Genomic DNA, 25934 nt, shown 5'->3' with positions numbered 1-25934 from the left:
TCAAGTTTCAATTTATTTTTGTTGTATAATTTGTAAATCAAATGAATTGTGTATGTGTGTGCGTGTGAATGTTTCGATTTTCTTTTAGTATGACGTGTATGTAAACTAATTCGATAAAGGATTTCAATATTGATTGATTGATAAAAATACGAGTAAGTATATGTAGGTACAAAATAACGTTTATGATGAAATGATTTATTTTTTAAATTTTTGTGCAAAATATTATTTTGGAAGGTAGATGGGGCAGTTTTTGCACTAACTACCAACCTTACATAAAATATAAAAATATTAATAGTGCTACGGCTTGAATTTTGGAATTCTATATATAAGGAATTAACTTACAGGGTTTGATATTATTTCTTTTTAGACAAAAAGGTGAAGGACAAACATTTTTATGATCAAATCTTTAAGATGCTGCATTTGGTGTAAATGGTTTTTTATTGTTAAATAGCTCAGCTTAGTGAAAAATTCATGTGAATATTTTTGCATTAAAAAGTGAAAGTGTGAATTCTAAATGCTATATTTTAAATTAATTTTTACGACTCAATTCAGTTTAATTTCCCTGTCACAATTTATTGTTTATATTTTAACTTATTGTTTAAGAAATTCGTAGTCTTAATTTATTAATATGCTTACAGGTAGAAAGCCAAAAATATCGGCGATATTGTAATCTGTATTTAAGTAACAACGTGGTAAAATATGAGTGTAAGGGTCACTTTTGTTGAGACTTCAAGCAAGTTATTTTTTTTTTAATTTTATGAAGGTTTTAAATGCTTTAGTATTACATGTCAGGTATTTGAAAAGGTCTTACTGGATGTATGAATGTAAGGGAAAATTTAAAAAAGACAACATTGCTAAGGTGATGTAAATGTACAACACCTTTATACTTAAGAAAGTACAAAGTTAGTGATGCATTTTTTTTTTAAATTTAAATACAATTTTGAAAGGGCCAGTTTTTCAGTTCTGACCTATTATAAAGTGAGTAAGAGAAGCGTAGTTTTTTATGTTAACTCCACAAAATTTTTAAAAGAATACAATATTTACAATATTTTATGATTTAAATTATAAAATCGAAGATTCATTAGAATTTAAAACGAATTCCTCAATCATTTGAATGCAATCAATAGATTGCAATCATTTGAGGCTCCACGCATTAGTTTTAAAAACTGAAATTTAATTGAAGAAATGTTGAAAGTGATTTGTATTAAGTTTACTAGAGTTAGTTGAGACCAAATTTTAAGGTTAAACCATAATTAGCCACAAAAACAAAGGTTAGTTCAATATAAATACTGGCAACGCATGCCCATCTATAAAACCGTCATCAAAATATTTAAGTTGAGTTGGATTCCGTTTAAAACTCGCCAGAAATTGGGATCAACGGGCATTTAAAAATTGGACCTAATTTAAAGAGAATTTGCACTCTTAGTTCTACACTTAAGTGTATTTTTTTTTGGATTTTAGAAAAATGTTAAAGTTGAATTTTCAATTCATTTTTAATAAGTTAACCTGTGCCATATCCAATTATTTTGTACAAAGAAATTGAATTGGAAGGTGGAACTTTTTGTCTTTGACATTTCTGATTTTTAAAATTATTCTTTGCTGCCTTCTCATGTATTCTGTAATTTTCTGAAAACTCGAAAACTCAAAATTTGGCATAAGAACTTAAATGCCACAGAGTAGAAATAGCCTCAAACACGTTAGCTTTGATTGACAACAAACCGAGATATATTTTTAAAAATATTGGAAAATTCTTTCTGCCTTAAAGAAATCACAGCGTTTTTGCGTTGTCACTAATTTATCCGAAGCCAAAGCTCTCAGAAGGTTTCAGTTTGCAGTTGTGGGTAAAGCATTTAAATATCTTTCTTTTGATGCATATCTCGACGGGGTCGGAAATAGTTTTGAAACTTTTTTTTTGGCAATTAAAATTAATTTTTGAGATTTATGCATCAATTAAAAGGTGGGTCTATACTCTGTACTACAGTGAAAATCGAATGCTTTTTCTAGGCTTAGTTCCGGAGTATATTAATCAAAACATAATTTGTTGTGGGCGGGATCCAAATTCTGTTACCTTACTAATATTTTCAAAGCTATAGCTCTAAGAAAGTATCGAAAATATGAAAGTTACAAGTTTTAATTTCTTGTTTGAACTTTGCCGGTTTTCCTTTAACACTGAAAGTTTCCCTCGTATTTCTGATAGTCTCTTTTCAGTCCAAAGCAAATCTTGACTAAGCCTTGGGTTTGTTGCTTCTAACTCTATTAGGGTAAAAGTTTGATTAGCAATATAATAATATTTGTTATCATATCTACGCTGCAGATCTTTAGTATGAAGCAGTAAGCTAGAAAATTCGTATTCCTTAGAGAAACTGTCCAAAATACGGTACCGGAAATAACTAGATTTTCAAAGTAGAGACTTAATAAAATCGGCACAAAATATTGTAAACTCTTTATAAAAGATGAATTTTAATAATTAGTAAAAATGTATGGAACCTTTAAAGAAGTGCTTCTTTAAAACCTACAGGAAAAACAACCTTCCCGATTCCCCCTGGATTTGGACATATCTGCATATTTTGGGGAATTGTTTTTTTTTCATAAAAGACTTTTCAAAAATAGAAATGACTCTCAGGAGGAAAATATTCGATGTGTTGAGGTCCTTTTAAAAGCAGGTCTGATATTACTTATTTTCCTTTGAGAAGTATTTTTTAAAATGAAGTAAAGAGCAAGTTCTTTATTGTTTATGTGTATAAATGGAATTTAAATAAAATAAATTAATCGTAGTGTTGTAGTAATATTCAATTCATATTTTGTATTATTTTTCACGGAGAAGTTAAACATTTTATCAAAAAAATACGATAGGTTCAAAATATTCCAACTAAAAAATATAAAAAATATCAAAGCTTATAATGAAGGATATTTATAAATGTTTATATACATTTATGTGCACACATTTCTCTAAAACAATATATTATTAACTCAACTAAACACTCATGCAACACACATAGAAGCCATTTTATAAACAACATTGTGATGACAATAAAAAAGTAGTCTTGTTTTTTTCTTAAAAGATTGTTTAAAATTTGATCATAAATATGTTTTCTCTTAAAATAAATAAAACAAAATATATATAAAACAAAAAATAAAAACATATCCTTAATTCGAAGTGATATCTATATATTTTTTTAAATTAATTATAATTAAGATTTAACATTTCTTATAGAACTTAGGAAAAGTTGGAAAACTAAGAAGAAGACTGATCTGAGAGTTGTCTTTTTTTGTTTTTCTTTCTTGAATTCTTATTTATTCCATGCTTGGGATTTATTTAAATTAGTTTTTTTTTTCAATGCAGACAATAAAATTTTGTTTATATTTTTTAAGATCAAACTCACAGATCAGTTGAATAGAATTAACTAAACTTACCCAAATTAACACCCACACCTTCACGATTATAAACAAAATAAAAATACATTTAATTGGAATTTTTAATTTAATTAAAGTTTAAATCGAGAAATCCGTTATAGTTAGCCAAAAATTATTTCGATTGATTAAGATTTTTCACGATGTTTATATTTTAACGTTGCGTAAAATTACTGTCGTTTCGGGGTAGATATTTTACCAATTTTGTGCGTGAATTGTTTACAAAAAACGTCTGCCCATTTTTAATTTATTTTATATTTATTTGCATAAAGATAAAAGATATCTTTTAAGATTTGTATTTGAATCTTAGTTCTGGGCAGTAAGAACGATTGAACTAAGACCAAAATATACGAGTAAAATTTGTTTGTACAATTTGTTGTTAATATTTATTTAATTGATTAAGAAAAAAAGAACAAAATAATCCTTTCAAAATTTTCTACAAAAAAACAAAACAAAAAAATTAAAGTAAAAAACAAAATTTAGAACAAAAGTAATTGAAAAATTTGTTTTAATCAATGTTTTTATAAATTTCATGCAAGAAAACTGTCACAATAACTAAACTGTAGGTATAGTTTATTTGTCTTTTTTTTTGGAAATTTACACTTGATCTATAGATTTTGAGATTTTTATTTAATAAATTTGTATTTTTGGAAAAATATGTACAATGCAAGTTTTGAAAAATCAGTAATTTTTGTTTGTCCTTGAAGTTTTTTTTTAGATTTTTTTAAATGCAGTCTTTTTCGTTTAAATAACTTTTTTGGGTCCCATTTGGAGTCCCGTTTTTACTTTCTGGGTCTTTCAACTCCTTTAGATCTTTTTGGGTCATTCTGAGAACTATCCTAAAATTATCAATATTTTGGTGCGTTGCTCTTTCATCTTCCTTTAAGAACTTGATTAAGTTTGTTTTCATATTTCTTACCTCGAAATTTGTCAATGATTTTATAAAACAAATTGACTTAATTTCTTTTGACGTCCTTATGTTTCAGATTCCCAAAAATTGCAGGTAGTAGGCTTTTCAAAATTATATTTCAGTTAACCATGTGTACAAAATCAATTAAACGGAGGCGTACAAAGTTCAAATAATCGGAATGAACTGTCTACAAATTATTACGCAAAAGAAATAAGGTTCATATACTGTTTTTATATTTTCAGTTTATAAATTGAATTCAAGGCTATTTTGATTGTGATCGTTGGTATAACCAATATATTCGATGTGCAGAGATTTTACAATCAACCAGATGGGATATTTAATTAACAATGGATTGAATTAAAAGACAAAATTAAATAAAAAAATAACAGAAACGTGTCACGGTTTACGGTAGTAAACAGACGCAGTGGCGGCGGTGTTAATCAATTGTAAAACATTAATCGGCTTTGTGTTTCTTTTTGTTTGTGTCGAGCAAAAGTGACTGACACAAACAAAAAAAAGTGACTGTGACATATGGAAAAAGGAATGATACAAAAATATAAGAAAAAAACACAAAATGACAATTATTACTTTATCAAGGATTCGTCGTACCCTCATTTTTGGACACGTCCGTACAAACATACATTTTTATGGACACAAAAAAGGAATATGTTATAATTGAAAATTTGTTATGTCTGATGATTATTTTCCACCGATTTAAATTCAATTTTATTATAAAACATGACAAGAATGATGAAAAAAATTAAAACTTGAAAATGTTTTTTTGTTGGATATGTTAACTCAAGTTAGAAGTATTTTTGGAGAGACTTTAAATTTTGTTCTAACAACAATATTTTGCATAAGATGAAATAAGCTTAAAGTTTTTTTTGTTCCCAAGATATTTGAGTTTAAAGTCTATTTTTAATATTTATCAGTAACGAAAAAACGTTATGTCCTATTTGTCTATTTTAAGGTCTCATGCAGTACAACCGATAGAAAAGCCTTGTTTTACAAGGTCTACAACAAAGGATTGTCAAAAACGTATGTAAGGGTGATAGAAAACTTATATGATGGAAATAAAGTGACCGACACGGTGTAGTATCGTAATGAAAGACCTGACACCAATGGGTGTTAAACAGAGATGCCACTTAAGTCGGATTCGTTTTCTTTGTTTATAGATGATCTCATTGATGATTTATCGGAACGAATAGAGTTTTAATTGAAGCCCTCCTATGCGAACGATTTTGTTCTTTTTGCTTACTCTCCATTTTTTTTTTTAGAAATTCTATGGCTTAAAGAATCGAAATACATAACGACATATTTTAGTTATTATTAGTTGCAAAAAAAAAAAAACGACTTATTGGATTTGAAAAAAAAAGATCAGAATGTATCAAAAACGTCATTCATAGTAAACAAATATTTTATATCTTTCTTGGTAATAAAATATTTGAAGCTGATATATAATTTTTTAAACTGATTGTTGATTTTTATCTTATTTTGTTTTTCTAATTGAAGTCGATAGCATTATTGGTTCGGGAGATATTTTAAATCAACCAATTTTTAATTTCGTTTTGAATTGCGTTTAAATAAAAAAAACACCAGACGTTATTATGTTTGTAAGTCCTTTCTACAAATTTTGATAATTCTAACTCAATGGGTTTTTTATTACCCTTAAAATGCCAAGGCACAGTATGAACATTAAGGAAGGTGGAGATGGTTTTGAAAGGTGCAAATTGGTTTTGAAATCCTTGATATTGCATTAATTGAGGAAGACAAAGTGTTTCAAACCATTCTACATTCGCTTAGTTCGGCTAAAGAATGAATCTCTGTACTTGACACTATGGATGAAGTTGACCTTGAGGACATAATGATAAGTATCCTTGGAGACTCAAGTGGTTATATACTTTAAGAATAATCCGTTAAATTAAATAAAATAACGATGAACAAGGATAAGACAAGAAACTTTACGTCGTCGGTGTTCGAGCGGCTTAAATAGTTCAACGATTATATCATTACCAGTTAATTTAAATGCTTTATGTGCCAGATAAGAGGGGTAAAAAAACTTGTTGCATCGCCTTAACAAACGAAAACATTTTGCAAACATATAAGGCAGCAACACACTTAAGATTTCTTCCACAAGAGGTAGTTGAAGATACAGATACCGAAAATTTCGAGGTTTTCCGTCTTCATGATGCAAGCTACTCTAGATAGTGGTATAGGTTGTAAATTATTTTTAAGACGAAAAAGTCAATATCCTAAATCGTTCTTGAGTTACAGGCGCTAAAGGTATTTTATACGTATGCACCTGTTAAAGGCAATACATGTTTAAAAGTTTGAAAATTATGTTTAAATTTGTTTAAGTGATACTTAACTTTTTCAAATTAAAAAAATTCTTGAAAATTCTTCAAACGATTAAAGTCGCCTAGGACTATTTATCTTAAGTTTAAAAAAATATAGCTTTACAAATTTCTTTTATAAAAATTATTAAAGATATGCGTTTGAGTTAAATTTTTATGATGTTTGAAATAATAATTAATAACGATTAAAAGAAATTGTAATATTAAATTTGAGGTTTGTTCAAGAGAAAATACTTTTTGGTTAATTTTCAAAAGGTTGATTGTAAGTTGGACAAAAATTTGTATTCAAAGGATTCGCCCAACTTTGTGCCCCAAAATATTAAAAAAAATTAACTAAAAATAGAAAAAAAGCATTTTAAAAAATATGTACGATTAAAAATTATATTAAATAAAATAAAAGTTTTTACTATTCAAGTAATGTTTTGTTTTCTAAGCGTTAAAGTCATTGTTGATAGTAGAGAGTTAGATATTTGTTGCAACATGACAAAGTGTTATAATTTATAAAATAAAATGTAGGTGAAGGAAGGTTTATATTTACAAAGGCAAAGTTATTCGCGAACTTATTCTCTTGTGTTGTTTTCACATAGTTATATTATTTACAAAAATATGAACATAAAACAATACATAGATGTTATAAGAAGTATATATTTAATAATTGATGACTTTCTGTGCTGTTGCCGAAGTAAAATTGATTTATACAATTTTATTATTGTATATTTTTTTAATTTTCAAAAATTGCATTGCCATTTCAAATTTATCAAAAAAGTCTCATTTTCCATTATCATAACCAGTCATTGTGGCGTTTCATAAGAGTTTTATGTTTTTATTTTCCAAATATATCTAAAGCATGTGCTTTTGTATAAGCTTACACATCATTTTTGCTTTGAAGTTTGTAGTGAGTTTTCAATTTGTTATTGTTGTTATTGTTTTATTTAAAGCAAAGCAAACACCCATTTAATAATTTATATTTATCTACACCAAGCACACCAAAAATATTACACAAACAGAAACAAACATAAAAATAGCAACTAAAATTATTATTAAAAAAGCTTATAAGCATCTCAATATTGTATATAAAACCAAATCAAAAAAATACAAAAAGCCGTCAGTTTCGAATTTCAATATAGTATAGCAAGTTGTTATGTTTCAAACAACACAAAGCTAAATAAACCTTAAATAAAATTCCCCTGATTAGTTTTTCGTGTATTAGAAGAAAATGTTTTACATAATTTAATAATATTAAATATCTCCAAGCCAATTTAAAAATAGAATTTTTTTGTTGTTTGGTTTTTCAAAAATAGTTAATAAACTACTAATTCCGACAAAAAAATTAAAAGATATTTAAATTTGTATTTGATCAAATTTTTGGATTCGCAACAGCATCCCAGATAAAATAAGCCATCAAATTTATTTTCTTTTTACTCTGTTAGGCTAGTATTACAGTTTTACCTTTTTCCTGTTTTCGTCGTTTACGTTTATTGCAAATTTTTACGGCACAAACCGATAAAATGATCGCAACAATAAAAAACAGGATCCCCCCAACGACACCGGCTGTAATTGCTTTATGTTTGACACGTGCCGGCACAGGGAATTTAACTTCATCGCTGGATTCGTAACTTTTTTCAGAATTTGCTAGAACACGGAAATAATATGTACGACCGCCAACTAAATTTTTAACTAAGTATTGTGTTTCTTCGGGCCGAATTTGGCCGCGATTAAGCGTCTTCCATTGGGCATCTGTACGATACTTAATTGTGTAGAATTTTACGATATGGGCACGTTCTAGTGGTGATTGCCATGATATTAAAAAGCCATTTGATACTTCTGTAACGGTTAAATTGCGTGGTTGACCTGGTTTTGGACCTTTAGAATAAAAAATATTAACAAAAGAAAATATTGTATTAGAAGAAAAATTTGTATTTTCTTAAAGGAAAAATAATTTATAAAAATAATTTTTGATTTGTCTTTGTTCTTTATTTATTTCAAAATTATAAACATCATGCAAAATTTACTACAAACTAAAAGTGATGATGATACATTATTGTTCATTTATAAAACTGTATGTACTCGTAGATGAAACAATGTATATTTGTGTAAATATATTCAAAATCTTGTGTTTATCTAAAAACAAATGTTCAAAGCATGCAACTAACATTTAAAAAAAAAGAACTATTTTTGACATGCACTAAAAAACAGAGAATGGTAGTCTTGCTAAATGCTGTAAAGTTTACTAAGAATTCTTAAAACTATTCAGATTTGTTGACTTGGAGTGAGATGATATCCTGAAAACTTATGTATGCATAACCTTAAAAACAAGCAATTATAAATTCTTTCGAAAAACTTTTCTGATCTTCGCGATTATTAGAGCAGTGGAACATTGTTGTTTTTAGTTTAGGGTATTTTTAAGAGGCACAGAAATTTAAATTGTTTGCCATGCTTTAACTGGCGATAATTTAACAACTGTGAAGTGATTTATTTAATTTTGTTTTTGTTATTCAATAATTAAAGCCACATTATCCTTTGGTTAACGATGAAACTCACTTTTGATTGAATCTTACAGTTTTTTTAAGTGTATTTTAAGACACTATTACATCGTAATAAAACTGACAGTATGGTGAGTATTATGAGTTGGTGAAACAATCGGTCCGTACTTCATTAAAAACAATACTTTTAAGAACTTTACAATCAATTGGTAACAGCTATAGAGCTATGATCACTGACTTTTTCATAGTTATGTTAACGTTTTGGACGTGTAACGCCACTTAACTATTTTCTGCAGGGATAAGTAAAGTCCCAACTGCAAAACGTTGACCACTTAAAAGATAACACTAGCAGCGTTGTTGCCTATATTATACGGCCATAAATTTTGGAAAAAGTCAACGAAAATTGGACCCTAGATTAGACTTCCAGTCAGCCGTGGCTGTTATATACCAGAAACCATAAATTATGATGTCAAGAGATTAACATTCTGTTAAAGCAAACTTTATGTCAATTTAACAAAATAATCTTTCTCTTTTTATTATTTAAAAAGTTCTGTGTCTCTAAAAAAATCACCTTTTACTTTTTCACAGTTTTACAACCACACCGATCTGCCACTTGCTTTTTATTTCTTATCAATGTTATAAAAATCTTAGCAAACCTTTGAAATTTTTTGAAACAGATGAAACTACATAGAGCTGTTTTGTTTCAAAATTTTGCTCTCTGTCAACCATTTTTTTAACAGTTAAATCTATTTTAAAAATAAAATTTTTTGTTTTTGGAATATTTTTTCTTCAATTAAAGTGATAGTAGAAATAAAATTTGCAAAAAGAGGAAAAGTTTTATATTTCCTTCTCAAAATGTCATACATTTTAAAATTCTGAACACAAATAAATTTATTTCGTTTCTTTAATCTTTCGATTTTATAAAAACTAAAGAAAGAAAACTCTTTATTGGAATTTTAATAATTTAAATCATCATTGTACCAACGTTTAAATAATCCCCTTCTGATGATGGGCAAACATAATTAAGACTGTGTTAAAAGACCTTTTAACAGCTGTGATTGAATTATTAATTCATAAAATAAATAACACATACAAACATTGAAACAAAACATCAAAAAGTCCTTCAAAAAAAAAATTAGGACCTTTTTTATGATTAATTATATTTTGCAAAAACAAATGCTAAGAATTTTTGCAAACATTCCTCCTTTATTGGAAAAAATGAATAATTAAAATAAAATTAATTCTTAAAGGACCTTTGTATGTATCAAAAAAAAGTTTAAATTTAAATACAAAAAATAAAGAATGATCGAACTGTAAATGAAAAAAAAAAAGACAAACTCTTTGCAAAAATGTGCTATCACACACAATTAAAAAAAAAGGATTTCCACATCACCCAAAAACAAAAAGAAAAAATACCATTTCCACCTTCAGCTCATGCGATGATAATTTAATAAGCGACATAGCACAAAAATTTTCATAATTGCTTAATTAAACTTTTCTCATAAATAACTGCCTTTTTTCCATTTAGGTATTATTATTATTATTTTTCGCGGATTTTTTCCTGGTTCTTGTTGTTGCTGTTGTTGTTAATTTTTAAAATGCAGGACTTTAAGGGTGGTACAAAATGTAGGTATAGGTATCAGAAATAGGTACGTACATATATACCTCCACTAAATAGACCCCTTAGTTATGTGGGGGTATACTGGTGTAGAAAAAAAAATTAACAAACTTTTTCCCTAATTTCACCAATATTTTATCCCTTTGTTTTCGTACACACAGCAGCACAATCCATCTAAAACTTTTAGCTTTTTTTTTTTTTTTGGGAGCATTAAGCAAAATACAAAGAGCTTATAAAAAATAAATACAAAAAAATATAAAATTATAAATAAAAATACAGAAATGCGGATCATAATAACAAGTGGTGCTTATCTACCCTAAGCATTCCATAATTAAATTTCATATTTTATTTTGTTTCTTTGTGTTTTGTTTTCCTGGGTATTTACCCTCAAAATATTCCAAAAATATATATCTGTAAAAAAATATATTTTATATAAAAAAGTAAAAGAACCGTACCATACACCTTTATCTAACTTTACTTCACTCACTTCCTTTACTCACTCATAAATTAACAATACTCAACAACTAGAAAAACATGCAAATGGCTCAACAGGATTCGTGTTAAAATATAATTATATCCACTAAACAGAACATAAAATATAAAGTAAGAGAAATAAAACGCGTAATAATAAATCTAAATTTACTACTCAGGTCACAAAAATACAAGAACTTAACCCCACTTACATTGTATATTAGGGTGGATCCAAAGCCAGTTTTTAAATAAATGTTTATCCAATAATGACGAATTGATTGTGACAGCTTGAAGCGGCCATATTGTTTTTTTTACTTCTGTCAAAATGGATTTTTTAAACAATCAATAAAGACCAATTATTGTCGTCGTGACAGCGTCAAGCAACAGGCGCAATTGATAAAACTTATTGGATTTTGGAGCAGTTGGAAGTTAAAATAAATGTTGGTTAAAAGCGATGAAGCCTATTTTTGGACTAATGGGTACTTGAATAAACAGAATTGTTGATTTTGGGAGGACAATTATCCACTTGCGAGATTCAGGAGGTGCCAATGCATCCAAACGAAGTTACTGTTTGGTGTCATTGGTCGGTACTACTTCGAAAATGATTCTGGCCAACAGGTCACCGTCAACGCCGATAGCTATAGGTCGATGATAACCAAATTCTAGTGGCATCAATTGGATGATATGGATACCGAATACATTTAGTCTCAAAAGAATGGCCTTTCGTGCTCAAGGTACAATCGATATTCTGTGCGAGTGGTTACATAGCATAGTTTACTAGCGCGGAGGTGATGAGAACTGGACCCAAAGATCTTGGAATTTGACTCCTTGAGACTTTTTCTTGTGGGGTTTTCCTAAGTCGCTGCAAAACCATTCCGTCCCTCAAAGTCTACATAATCGAAGCAATCGATCATCGAAAACTTGAGCTTTCAAATGCGTGTCAGCGAAGACGCTACGGTTATGTAAACGATGTTATAATTTAAACATAATGTCAGGTATATATTTATAAAACCTTATTAATATCTCGTATACAATTTTTTTAAGTAAGAAACTTTGTTGAAGTTATGGCTGCAATTTGTTCATAAAAGGAAGAAGACAAGGTCCGGGTTACTACTAAACTTTATATTATGCTCATAGTTTAGCAATATTTCATCGCTTTTTGTCTGAAAATAAATTTTATATTGGTTTTCTCCAATTATGTGCAAACCACCCTAATGTACATTTTTATTAAACAACTCCAACATTTTGTCTTACAAGTACTCTCATTCTTTCTTTCCATCAGGACACTCGTAAAAAAATGTTAAAAAAGGAAAAATAGCATTCATCTTCGGAACGCGAACTTTAATTTTTGAATTTAAAACCCAAGGATAAATGCACGCACACTCACACACACACCCAACAGAACATAAACAATCGAATAAACCAAAGAACAAGACAAGGGACACAAAGAATCTAAAAAAAGGATTTATTTTGCTTTAATTTAACTGAAGTTGGGTGGTATTTTTTATTTTCCGTGCTTCTTCTTATTCATTTGACGTCTTTGATGTATTTATACAGGGTGGGTAAAAAGTGTCTTTCAAATGGCATTTATTTAAACAAATTATAACTGTTCTGTTTTTGGACCTTTCAATCAAATTACACTTTTCAGTTGTGTTTTCATTTCCTCTTTTACTTACTTTTGAAAATTCAAAAAAAACTCATTTTTAAAAAGACTTCTTAATGTTATCTAAATTTGTCAAGTAAGATAATAAGATTCATGGTGGTTTTATAAATCTATAACTATTATCATCATTATTTGTTAATTTGGGCCTGCCTCACATAAATTCTAAGAAAAAAAGCAAACCGAATTAAACATTTTTGTAACAAATTATTCGATATTACACCATTTTTTTAAAATGTTTTGAAAACTGCCTCTATCTAGTAGACAAAGATTCGTACTTTGCATCATTATCAGACAATTAATTGATAAGGACTATTTTGTTTATGGAAAACGCTCTAGTAAGAGCAAGTCTCTGTTTGATGAAGCTGTTGCTGGGTAATTTTTTGTTTCTTATATCCTACCTTCTGCTTCTAAAACAAATTTATAATATCAAATAAAACCTATAAAAACTATTATTACATCAAATTAGAAAGTCACTTTTGACCCACCCTGTTTTTGTGTGTTTGTGTGTGGGATTGCTTCCTTATGCAAATCCTTTTTCCCATCAAAAAGGCCACTATAACACTTGTCATTTCATCCACTTTAACTTGTGTTTTGTTGTTGTTTTCGTTTTGGTTTTGTGTATATATATTTATTTAGTATGAAATAAAAATAAATCCTTTTTTTATTTCTTATCCTTACACAACACAACACACAAAGAAAGAGAGTGTTTTTGGTTAAATTGCCTTGTCTTATCCTTGTTTGTTTGTGTCTTTCCTTGTTGTTGCTTCTTCTGTTAATATTTATTTATTTTTTTTAACAGGACTCATTTTATGTTTTGTGTCTAAACAGAAATTAAAATGGATTTCTACAATAAATAACATTTCCTTAAACCCTTATCTTAAGCAAAAGTGTTCATGTACGCATGTCAGTCTTTAAATAAAGTTACGAGACATTTACCCCAAAAAGGATTTAATTGAGCGTGTATTCAATGAAAACAGAAGAAAAGACAGAACAAAAAATTAAAACAAAATAAAGAAGAAGAACATTATCTTAATATGAGGTTAAGTGTTCAACCAAAATTCCACACAAATAAAAATAATTAAACTAATTAACTTTAAAAGCCCAACCAATACAAACACAAAAATTTACTCAAAAAAACCCACAAAATAAAAACCACCCCATTACAAGGACATTTAAAAAATAAAAACAAATAAGTATACTGTTGATAAAATTAACTCTCGCTTGTGCATAAATGTTGTAAGTGTAATTTTGTTGTTGTGTATATACCTCTTAGTTTTAGTTTTGGAGGATTATAAATTATAGAGCCATTGGAGTCTGTTCGAAAATGCATTTCATAGAATTCTAATATTTTGTCTGGAATAATAAATAAATACAAAATGAAAATAAAATAATAAACAAATGTTCATATGTTTTTAAAACTTAACAACAGAAAAAATAGGCAATTCCTTTGGTTCTGTCTCTAAACCCGATATAAAACAAGGTTGCGTGTGGTAGTTTGAAGAAGGAAAGGAACAAATATTACGTATACGCCACAGTATGTTCAACTTACTTCGTTGTTGGAATTTAATTGGTAACCTTGGCATACTATTCATTCAATGTTGTTTTATTTTATTTTGTACTTCTCTTTTTATTTTTATTTTTGTTTTGGATTTTGTTTTATTTGTATTTTAACTTTGTTGTTATGGTTCATATTTTTCCCATATTTACGTATGTATATATGGAAGTATACTTTCATTTCATATCCTGACAACATGGTTTATAGTTTGGAAAAACTATTTTAATTCGTTGTATGTTGAATATTTTCCTTGAAAGCTCTCATTTGCATACATAGTTTATAGGAAGTTTAGTTTTATTTTTTAGTTTTTATTTTTTCCTGAAACTTTGTGTTATTGTTCGATTGAAAGGTTTTCTACAGAAGGTACGAGTAGAGTATGCAATATTGTAATATGAGTGACTGATGTTGCGTGATATACAATTTTTGAAGGATATTGACGTGAAATTATAAATAAACATATATTGACTGACATATATGGGTTATTTTTGATGTGCAGTAAGTTTAGAGTAATAAGAATAATACAAGAGAGAAAAAGCTTTCATTATTTTCATAGACACATAAATTATGTAGGTAAATTGTAAGTGGTGTACCTTGGAGAAATTAGGTATATTATTTAAGTTTTCATCAAGGGTATTATTATAAATAATTTATTAAAACAGAAACTATATTTGTATTTCTATTGCATGTGCTCTTTACAAGGCAAAGAACTAACCAAACTATAAGTTGTTGTTTATAGTTGTTACATTTAGAAAATAACTTTGAGGAACCTTCGGAAAGTTGAATATATTAGAAAAAAATATTGACAACAAAGCTTAATCAAGCTTAATGATGTCCATTATTCTAATTATTTTTGAATTGCATTTTTTGAGATTGAGGGTTTGAAAAATAAATTTTAGAAGTTGTTCGGCGGACGATATTTTGCTTTTTAATTATAATTTGCATATTTTAAAGAAAATAAGAGTTTTTAAAACCTTAACAAGTTAAATATTTTACACTAACAAAAAAAAATATGTTATCAAATCTTATAACGAAATTTTAAGTACAAAATGTTAAAACTTAGTATTTTTGAACGTAAAAACATGGCATTTGAATCTTCAACAAATACTTCAAAAAAACGATTCTCAAATTAGGGTTATTTCAAACCTCGATTCAAATCAGGGCAAATTTGTAGTAAAAATAACTCTTAATGGAAAATCATATATCAAAAAAAATGAAAACAACATTTAAAATTATGTGCTACAGCTTTTTTCTTAAAGCTAAAAAGTTTAACTTTTAAATAAATTTCTTTTTATAATGAATGTAATGAAATTACATTAGAATCTTTGAAAAAACAATGGTTAATTTAATATTGATATGCATCAATGCTCAGAAAATTGTATAATTCACTTAAAGAAAAGAAAAGGCACTTGAAATATTCATAAGACGATAAAAATTAATTTTCAAAAACCAATACTATGACACCATTATTCAGTTATTTAAGGCTTGGTTTAACTTTAATTTTACAATTAAAAATTGCAGTTTATTAGTTTTAGAGTTCGAACTTTACGATAAGGAATTAATAAATTAGTTGTTGTGATATCGATCGATTAAAAAACAATAAATTTAATCAAAATAATGAAAAATATTTTGAACATTGAAGAAAAAAAGTTTAATTTTGAATGTTTCATAAATGTTGTGTTCATAGAGAACAGACGAAACAATGTCATTCCAACAATCCCGTCCTCCCGACTAAGACGAAGTAAAGATTTCCATATCTAAACTGAAGTCTAATAAAGCCGCGGGAGCAAAATCTTCTCTGCCGTAATATGTGAACGTCCAAAGCCCATCGTCAACAACTTGATAGGTCCTTATCAGTGTGGTTCTAGACCAGGAAAGTCGATAAAATATTCACATTACGGCAGATCCTGGAAAAAACCCAAAAACATCAAATCGATATCCACCATCTTTTCATCGATTTCAAGGCAGCATAGGACAGTATCTACAGGGACGAGCTGTATAGGTTCATGTCTAGTTTTATCCCTGCCGCCTTTCTGCAGGATGACCATGGAGAATTCACGCTGCTCCATAAAGGTTGAAAAAAACTTAACAGAACGTCAAAAAAGGTTTTAGAAAAGGCGATGCGTGGTCATGCGATTTGTTTAACATCGTACTTAAAAGAGTAGTGCAGAGCTTCCATGTCAACACTAGAGGCATTATCTTTCAAAAGTCTGTCCAATTACTAGCATATGCTGATAACATTGACATAATCGGAACAACTCAGCGTGATGCCAATGGGCCTTTTGTGAGTATTAGATAATTAGGGTGAAACAAAGTACATGCTTTGTCAAGAAAGGACTTACAATACTGACGTCTTGGTCAAAACGTCATCATCGGCAGACGTAACTTTGAGTTAGTCAAGGACTTCGTCTACTTAGGCTCCATTGTAAACGTAGAAAACAACACCAGCGCTGAGATTTAACGAAGAGTAATTCTTGCTTACCGCTGTTTCTTTGGGCTAAGAAAACAATTGAGTAACAAACGTCTTTCTCTAAGGACCAAAGTGTTGCTTTATACGACCTTCATCATCCTTGTCCTGCTATACGGTGTAGAAGCATGGACTAGGACAAAAGCGGATGAAAGCACCTTGGGTCGTTTCGAGTGAAAAGTTCTTCATGTGATCTACGGTCCCGTATGCATCGAAGCGGAGTGGAGGAGAAGATGGAACGACGAACTAAACGGGAAGTACCGCGAGGTAGACTTAGCCAGAAGGGTAAAAGTCCAACGACTAAGATGGCTGGGTCACGTAGAGCTCATGGAAATCAATGCTCCGGCCCGGAAAGTCTTCGTCTTCACTAAAGGAAGACCGCGGATCAGGTGGTGTGCACAAGTAGACAACAGTCCCTGGAAACATCTAGCTGGGGACTGAGCTAGATGGAAAAGTTTGCTGGGTGAGACCCTAGTTTACACAGGACTGTAGCCCCATCTTAAGTATGTAAGTAAACAAAAGCCCTTATGTTTTTTTTTAGCTTTAGCTGTCGAAAATATTATGAAAGAAATAAATTGTGCTGTTTTAATATAAGAAGCAAAATTTGTGAAAGTTTTTTTTTTCATTTACTTTTTGGATTTTGCTGATTTTTGGTGTGATTGAAAAATTATAGTAAAGTAAGTAGTATTTGTTGAGAACAGTTTAATTTTTGAACGCGATATTGAAAATAATTTCTAATATTTCGAATGAACCAAAAGCCCAGCCCTTAGCTTAAGCATGATTTGAATTTTCAGGCGTTTCAAGTTTGTCATATTTCAAGATCTCAAACTCTGGTCCGAAAATTGATTTAAATTGTTCAACTTTCATAAGTGAGTGTTAATTGTAGTCCAAAAATGAAATTAAAATTCAGCCATTTTCTCTTCTTGCCTTTTTTTGTCAAAATTTAATTGTTATATCTTACTTGTATTAAGGGCTGCTAATATTTAAAAAAATGATTGTCACCCTTTAATTAAATCCTAGAGAGTTTTAATTGGAAGGCCAAGTACTAACCAAAGACATGAAAATTATTCTATTACTTTGGATATAACTCATTGAATCATTAAATACAAGTTAATTTATATCAACGCCTTATCATTAATTCTCCGTGGTTAAAGTAGCTTTGTCTATTTGTATTTATCTGGTATTTCAATTTCGAATGATTAATGAATATCTATGATATTTAACTTGTTTGTACTAACATACCCACGAAAGACTAACTTCTTCCACTTAGTCTCTTTGTAAATTGTTAATGACATGGCATCATATTGGTTAAATTAGACAAACAGTTTATTGTTCTTTGGTCTAAATTATACTCTTGTAATTGGTCAATACCTTTTGATATTTAATTCTTTAGAAGGTGATTTATGTCTAGGCCTTAAAATCAATTAAAATTAAGGTAGGAACTTGAAATGCAAACAATTTTCCGCTAGATGGGTTTAAACTTTTGACCAAAATTGAAAAATTACAAACTTAAAGACTTATTCAAGTCAATAATTGATAACAATTATTTTTAACATCTAATTATTGCATATTTGACACGTTTCAAAAATTGAAGTGAATGTTTTTAGGTTCAATACCTTATTTTCTTATATTCCTTATATTTCACTGCTTTATTTCACGCTTTAAATTTAAATATATACCCTCAATTTAGAGCTTGTACTATTTTGCAAAAAATTAACAAATTTTGTATGAATTATTAAATAAAAGAAAAAATACAATTTGAAGCTTTATAAAAAGGAAAATCTTAATTTGAATAAGTTCAGTTGCACATTTTTGTAAGGCTAACTTTCTAAGGGTCAAAGACTTATATCCCGAAGCTCAAACCTTAATTACTTTTATCATCCTACATTGCATGTAAAATATTGGTATCAGAAGTGGAATTAGCTACAAATAAAGTGGAATTTGAATACAAATTAAAGGATTTAATCTCCAAATGTATGCAGATAGGTACTGTTGGCATTTCAAAAAATACAAAATAAAACACATTCAATTAAAACAAACATATATCACCCTATGATGGTACCTACAGAAAAACAGAATTTAGATACAGAATTTTTTGATTATATGCGACTAAGAGTAATCCTGGCCTGATTATAAATTGAACAAAAAGCAATTAGGCAACAGTACCAAAGTAATTATAAACAACAACAAAAAGTAAATTTTGTGTGATGAAGAAAATAAGGAATAGATTATTTAAAGCATTCAAAAATATGCATCAGGCATAAAACATTAAAATGTTTATATTTTTTTTAGAAGCATGCTCTTCTTTCTCTCTCATTGTTTTAATATATCATCAGCGAAAAAGTTTGTATAAATGAATATAAGTACTTTAAATTCATGTTGGATTATTATTCGAGTATGGAAAATTTTTCATTTCGTCACAAGCAAAGCTAATGATTATATAAATATTTAAACTGTGATATGGATATATGTATGTCATTGTGAAGCATGCCCAAAATGTGTCATATGTGTGTTGTGAAGATGAATATTGTAAATGAAATGCACACACAGAAAATGATGATATTAAGAGCTCATCATCTATATGAGATGATATCCTACTCCCATGTGACACTCGCACGTCACCTCCATCACATCCGTCACGTACGTCACGAGCGGTACGAGCGTCACATATCGCACAACATGAAACAACATTACATTTCAAAAACAATCTCTCCATATTTTTAACATACAAAAAATGAAAAACACAAAATGGAAAAAGAAAAGTTTTTTTTTTAAGTTTATGTCTAAATGATTAATTATATTGTGTTTTTGTTGCATCAGAAAAAGAAAGTCGTTTGTCAGAGTTATGTATGTAAATGTTGTGTTGTTTTGACTGTGTTTTTCTGAAAAATCTAGTGTGTGTCTTACCGGCCTCGTCTGGCATAAGTTGAAACACATGATCTGGAGGTTGGGTTGCAGCTTTGACGTTACGAGGCGCTGCTGGGGCATCTTTAAAAGAGAATATACACGCAAACCAGACAAAGATATTTGTATGAGGAAATAGTTAGACAACAGACAGTGAGGTGTGTCAGAAAGGATTTTCCATATAAAAATATTTATAATAGTAGTATTGTGTTTTATGAAAACTTACCAAGTGTCCTTACAGTCATGACTTTGCTCATCATACCATCGCCAAGGGCATTACGCCCCACTACCTGGAACTCGTACGTCATACCCGGCGCCAGGCCGTTGATCGTCACTTGAGTGCTCCCCGATGGAGTGACGGATATCGTCTGCCAGTCCGAGACGCCAGCCTCCCGGTACCATATCGTGTAGTCCTGTTTGTACTCCTGGCCGCCACTGTAACCGGGCATCCATTGCAGCGTTATCGAAGACTCGGTCGCCTTACCCGTGATATTGTACGGAGCATGCGGCTGAGTACCTTCGATGACCAGCTGGGTTGCCGACATTAGGGTGGCCACTTCGTTCGACACCACACACTGATAGTAGCCAAAGTCTTCGCGTCTCAGGCTCTCGATGGTTATGTTGCCGCCATTGATTTTCACGCGACTCTTCTGCGACTCGGTTAACTGGAGTCCGTCCTGCTTCTGCCACTTAATTGTGGGCCGCTGGGTGCCTTCTGCTTCGATGGCGTCGCAGTGCATTTCCACGCTGTCACCAACCTTTCGCTGATACAGCGTCTCCGGTTCGACAGTGAATGTAGGCGGCTTACGCACTAGGACCTCCATAGGGCCGGATGAGCCCTGAGTGCCCTGTGCATTGTATGGGGTGCAGGTATAACGCCCCTGATGATTCTCATTAACGCGTGTAAACAACAGCGAACCGTTGTTCATGATGACGATGTCCTTGGTCTGATATGGCTCGAGGAGACGCTTATCTTTGGTCCACGTCACGTACTGTAGGGGTGGATTCGACTTAATATAACATTGAACGACACCGGCTAGTCGAAAGGGTAGATATTGTACAGTTGGTGTGAAGGTCACTTTGGCAGGATCTATAAAAATTACAAAACAAAAAATTGTTACTTTCGGTTTAAAATTTCAACTTCCAGGATTAAACTTACATTCAACATTCAAATAAGCCGAAGCACTCTGCGGATCTCCAATACCATTTGATACTTCGCACAGATACTGTCCGGAATCATCAGCACTAACTGGATTTATAATTAGGGATCCATCCTTACGAATGGTGACACGCGTTTCTAGCGAGGCCACCTCACGTACGGGTGAACCCTCACGAAACCATCGAACGGTGACGTTACCAGGCATGGCCTTTGCCTCGCATGAGAACATCACCTTCTCGCCCTCGAGCTTCGTTTGGTTTGTGGGCGGCACCTAGATTTTTTTTTATTAAGGGTAGACGAGAAAAACATAAATAAAGTGAGGGAACGAGAAAATGGAAACATGAGACTTTTTTAAGGGTTTGATTTTTTTTTTGTCAATGAAAATTATTCGAAAACGAAAATAAAAAATTATGTTGAAGTGATTAAAATAATAAAAAAAACTTTGTGCATATGAAATGATTGGCAATTAAAATTTGAAAAAAAATCATAAATAAATATAATTAATTAATATCATATAATGGAGTTAAAATACATGGAAGGCAATGAGGTTAATAAAACAAAATTTAAGCCCATAATGAGCGAGGGCGAGACTTGGTAAGCGGTTGTATGTATACAGGGAGGTATTTTTTTATTTTTCCCACCCCTAACAACGTAACGTTTTAAATTATGGTGTTTTACATCATTTTATGAAGAAGCTTTATATTTTTGAAACATTTTTGATTATATGCTACGATGGTTGATTGACGAGCAGTAGAAAAAAGTACAACAACTCATTTTAGCGTTAATAAGGTTTAAAAAGTTAAGCATTTATGTATATATATTTTTTTGTATTTTAAGAGAGAAAGCATTTAATTGAATCTACCAACCCCTCCCCACAAACATAAATGTTTTAAAATATTAAAATATTGGTTGATGGAAATCAATGCATTTTTTATGTAATTATTGATTGTATTTTATGAAATTTTACAAATAATCATTTTGTGAGTAAAAGCTGATTTTTGAGTTAAGTATTAATTCATGAAAAAACGCTTTAGGGCTTTTTATTATTTCAAATTCAAAATAAATAGCTTAAGGTTGCTCGTTTTTAATAAGAATTCGATAAAATAAACCATAATTTGAAATTTTATTACAAAATTGAAATTTTCAACAAAGAATTCTAAAGGGTTTATTATTTTTTATTTTATATTTCATAATGATTATATAATTTTTGTGCTCAAATGTGTAAAATTATATAAAATCACAAATTATGCATATTAAAAATTTCGCAAAATTGATTATTACATATTTTGAAAAATGACAGATTAAAAAATGTCCTTACGTTGTTCCTATGAAAATTGATAATTGTCATTAGAGACAAACAAAATTAAAAAATATATCTCCAAACTCTGAATATATTTTTCAATTCTACTACAACGGGTTGCTAAATCATACAAAAATAATCTAGAAGTACTTTTTTTTTTGTGAAATTCGCTTCAATGACTAAAAAGAGTGAACTACAAAAATTGGAAACCTATTTTTGAGCTAATATTTCCAATCCAAATTTGGTTGGAAAAAAATATGTTGGCAATTTTGGAAAATTTAAAATTTCTGCAAATAATTTGTTATTTTTTCTGTAAGTTTTCAGCAAAGCATTTTATGTATTAAATTCAGCAAATTTTTAAAAACCTTAAAATGTTCTAAGAGTTTGTATTAACAATTATGTAAGAAATAATCTGTTAGTTCAAATCGGACTTATATAATCAAGTTTTTAAAATAGAAGGATTAAAGTCTTATAAATAAAAAAAAACTCCTCATGACTTTTCAAATCTACAATTTCTTGTTTCAATATTCCGCCTAAATATTTTAATATGATCATATTTATTTTCAAAAAATCTTCATTAGCTGTAAGTGTTCACCTGTTCTTCATATACCTTAAAAGTATGCTGAAGCATTTGTGATTGAGAAGTTCTTTTCATAAAAGAAACTTTTGTTCTTATTGTTTTAAGTTGTATTAAGTTTATAAAATCAAGTTTTTGAAACAAAGTATGCAAATAATAATAAAAACAAGTATTTCTGAATTCGAGCACATATTAATAGTTAAAATAAGGGGTTCACATTTAAAAAACCAAAAATGAACGCTTACACGAATTATTAAAAAAACATACAGGAATAACCTTCAAGATTTCAAAAATTCTAATAATTAATGCGAATTTAGGAAAACTTAGTGAGATACTAAAATGATTTCAAATGTATCGAAAAAAATAACAATTTGTTCTTTGTAAAATCTTCGCACAAATTTGTTTTAAAGAACAACGCTGCGTTTTAACCTAACCTAAAAAACGGCGTAGTATTTTTTTTTCCATTTTCAGAGGATCGAAATTAAAAAACGTAACCTATTAGAGAAATGATAAGAAGATATTTTAATTTGAGACAAAAAACCTCTCTGGAAAATAGTTGGCCAGTGTAATTTTTCAATAAACAATTGTAACGTATTTTTTCGAAACTTTATATTAATTTAAATAATTTTAAAAAGGTTTTTCATTTTTGTTAATAAATTATCGTTTTTAAAAATTACATATTAGTTGCGTTTTTTAATGAAACTGTGATTCTCAAACAATTTTTATTTTTTGTATTTTAAAAACACTTTTTTAAAAGATAATTATTTTAAATTTGAAATTTTTTCAATAAAAATGATTTTTTTTTAATTCAAGAGAAAAGAAAATAGTTTTTTGGGATAAAAATTCAATATCAGTTGAAAATTTTTCAAGAAAATATTTATTTAATAGCTTCGACAATTTCTTCCTTAAAAATTCATTAGAAGAAAGTTTAAAATTATTTTAAAAAATAAATATTTTTTTCTTTTCAAAAATGTTTAAGAACAAAATATTTTTGATTTAAAAAGAAAAAAAAACTTTTGGTGTATCAATACAAAATTTTAAATTTCATTAAAATCTCTTTGAGTATTTTAGAATAAAATTACTGACTCAACAATACAGTTAGAAATTCTTATGAGGAAATGTTATTTTCGGCATTTTAAATAAAAATAAGAATACAATATGATTGATAGAAACTGTTTTCGAAAACATATATACATTTATGGTAAACAAATCGTTTTTATATGGTTTTTTTAAAAGAATTTTCGAAAAAGTTTTTGATGTATACGTTGCATACAGTATTTATAAGAACAGTTTTTCTGAAAACCAAAATTTCTAAGAAAAAGTAATTGGAAATTGTTATTGGTTCTAAAATTAAACTCTTAGGAATTTTGAAAACTCAATTAATTCTCTGACCTAAAAACCTGTATACCTAACTTTCGAAAAAAATCCTCATCATTTGAACTTTATTTCTATACACAGGCAGCACAATCTTCCCTTTGAAAGAATTCTAAGAAGTAACCCTATGATTGGAAGCAATCATTTTTTGGCTGGTGCCTATTCTAGATGATTTTTAAAATGTCCCATCTGTTTAGGTCTTGACTTTAGCTAAACGCATTATTTTGCATTATTGAAACTCAACTTTTGACAGTTCTATCGATTGCAGCTTTATTATTCTGCTCGAATATTGTTTAAACATTAAGTATTCTATCTATATGCGTATAGAAATAATATTTCCTTAGAAATCATTTTGTACATTATCCTGTTTAATATTCTGGATATGTCCTTCCAATTGAAACAAAATATTATCTCATCCTTATCTTAATTTCATTAATTAACCAAAATAATATGCATACGAGTATATTGAAATTAACCGCACATACAAAACGCTAAAAACATGAATACTATTTTAATTTAAATTAATTTTCATCACATCATAATATTGCTTATTAAGTTACCTATATCCTTAAACTAACTAGATATGAGTATAATAACATAAAACAACTTAAATATTATACCTACGTCTATAGAGATACTCATATATTATAACGCCCATCAACATGACGATGATGATGATGAAGCAACACGCCTCTCATCAAAAATAACCAAAATTTAATTAGTCACCAATCAATGTTGGATCAATCAATTCATGACTGTAATAGAGGTTAGAGGAACATAACCATTGTCTATGTTCTATTCTAATGAACACAAAATAGACAAAAATAAATGTGGGTGGTATGTCTGTGCATACATACATATATTCAAATGAGATAATCCAACAGTACTAATACACATAGTCACTAGTCACTATAGTCAAGTCAGTCAGTCAGTCATTTAGTTAGTGACAATGTCATCGAAAATTGAGATCAGATAGTCACAAAATGCCCTTCCTCTCTAGGGATCAATCCATTACCGGAAAGAATGAAATAAAGGGGCGACACACAGAACGACACAGGACACAGGACATAAAACCCAAGGACATTTGGTACACGAGGAGTACGAATATACGGTAAATACAATTACATCACTTTGATCTCGACTTTGCTTCTCTCATCACAAAAGGTCCTTACTATTTCTCGTTCATATGCATGTGTGTGTGTGTTTGTGGTTGATGATGTGTGTTTGTTTACACGTACATATCCTTGATAAAATTCTATTCTTCGTTCAAACTAATATAAATTTGCATGATGAAAGAGAATTTACTCTGCGTTTCTGGAAGAATGGATTGTTGAAGGGATATATCTACTTAGATTTGTATAAACACACAGAACCAGAGACAGAGATTGAGAGAAATCATATCCTTCCTTCGTTTTCATTATCCTCGAGCTTGGATTCCTTCCGGTGTCAGAGTGGGAGTGTGGGTAATGTGGTGTAAGGCTCTGATGTGGTGCCATGGTTCGTAGGTATACGAGTATATAGTAAAATGTCCTTGTCCATGCTTCCTTATTCTTCTTCTTTTTTTTCGATTTTGTTTTCTTTTTCCTTCATTCCTCTGTTTGTCATTTTTAATTAGCCCTCAGCTAACGAAGGACAATTAAATTGAATCAAAACAGGAGCACACGACGAGAAAATGTTGATGGGAGTATAAA

At 29.5% G+C, this 25934-nt stretch overlaps 1 protein-coding gene across 15 annotated transcripts in view; it reads right to left on the bottom strand.

Moving 5' to 3' along the window:
* The window catches only part of LOC129951674 (protein turtle), a 156637-nt gene that overhangs the window by 19052 nt on the left and 111651 nt on the right, over nucleotides 1–25934 (bottom strand). For 9 of the 15 annotated variants that reach the window (XM_056063938.1, XM_056063930.1, XM_056063925.1 and 6 more), the window contains 5 exons: nucleotides 20993–21263; nucleotides 20060–20923; nucleotides 19837–19917; nucleotides 14177–14263; nucleotides 8125–8538 (listed from right to left, as the gene is read on the bottom strand). In XM_056063938.1, the coding sequence (XP_055919913.1) occupies nucleotides 8125–8538; nucleotides 14177–14263; nucleotides 19837–19917; nucleotides 20060–20923; nucleotides 20993–21263 (1717 nt within the window). The remainder of the gene's footprint in view (nucleotides 1–8124; nucleotides 8539–14176; nucleotides 14264–19836; nucleotides 19918–20059; nucleotides 20924–20992; nucleotides 21264–25934) is intronic. The other 6 variants (XR_008782214.1, XM_056063939.1, XM_056063935.1 and 3 more) reach the window with 3 other exon arrangements.

This window comes from Eupeodes corollae, chromosome 3 (assembly GCF_945859685.1).
Source record: "Eupeodes corollae chromosome 3, idEupCoro1.1, whole genome shotgun sequence".
NCBI classification, from domain to species: Eukaryota; Metazoa; Arthropoda; class Insecta; order Diptera; family Syrphidae; genus Eupeodes; species Eupeodes corollae.
The sequence above is the reverse complement of the archived record's forward strand: the minus strand, read 5'-3'. Positions and strand labels throughout refer to the sequence as shown.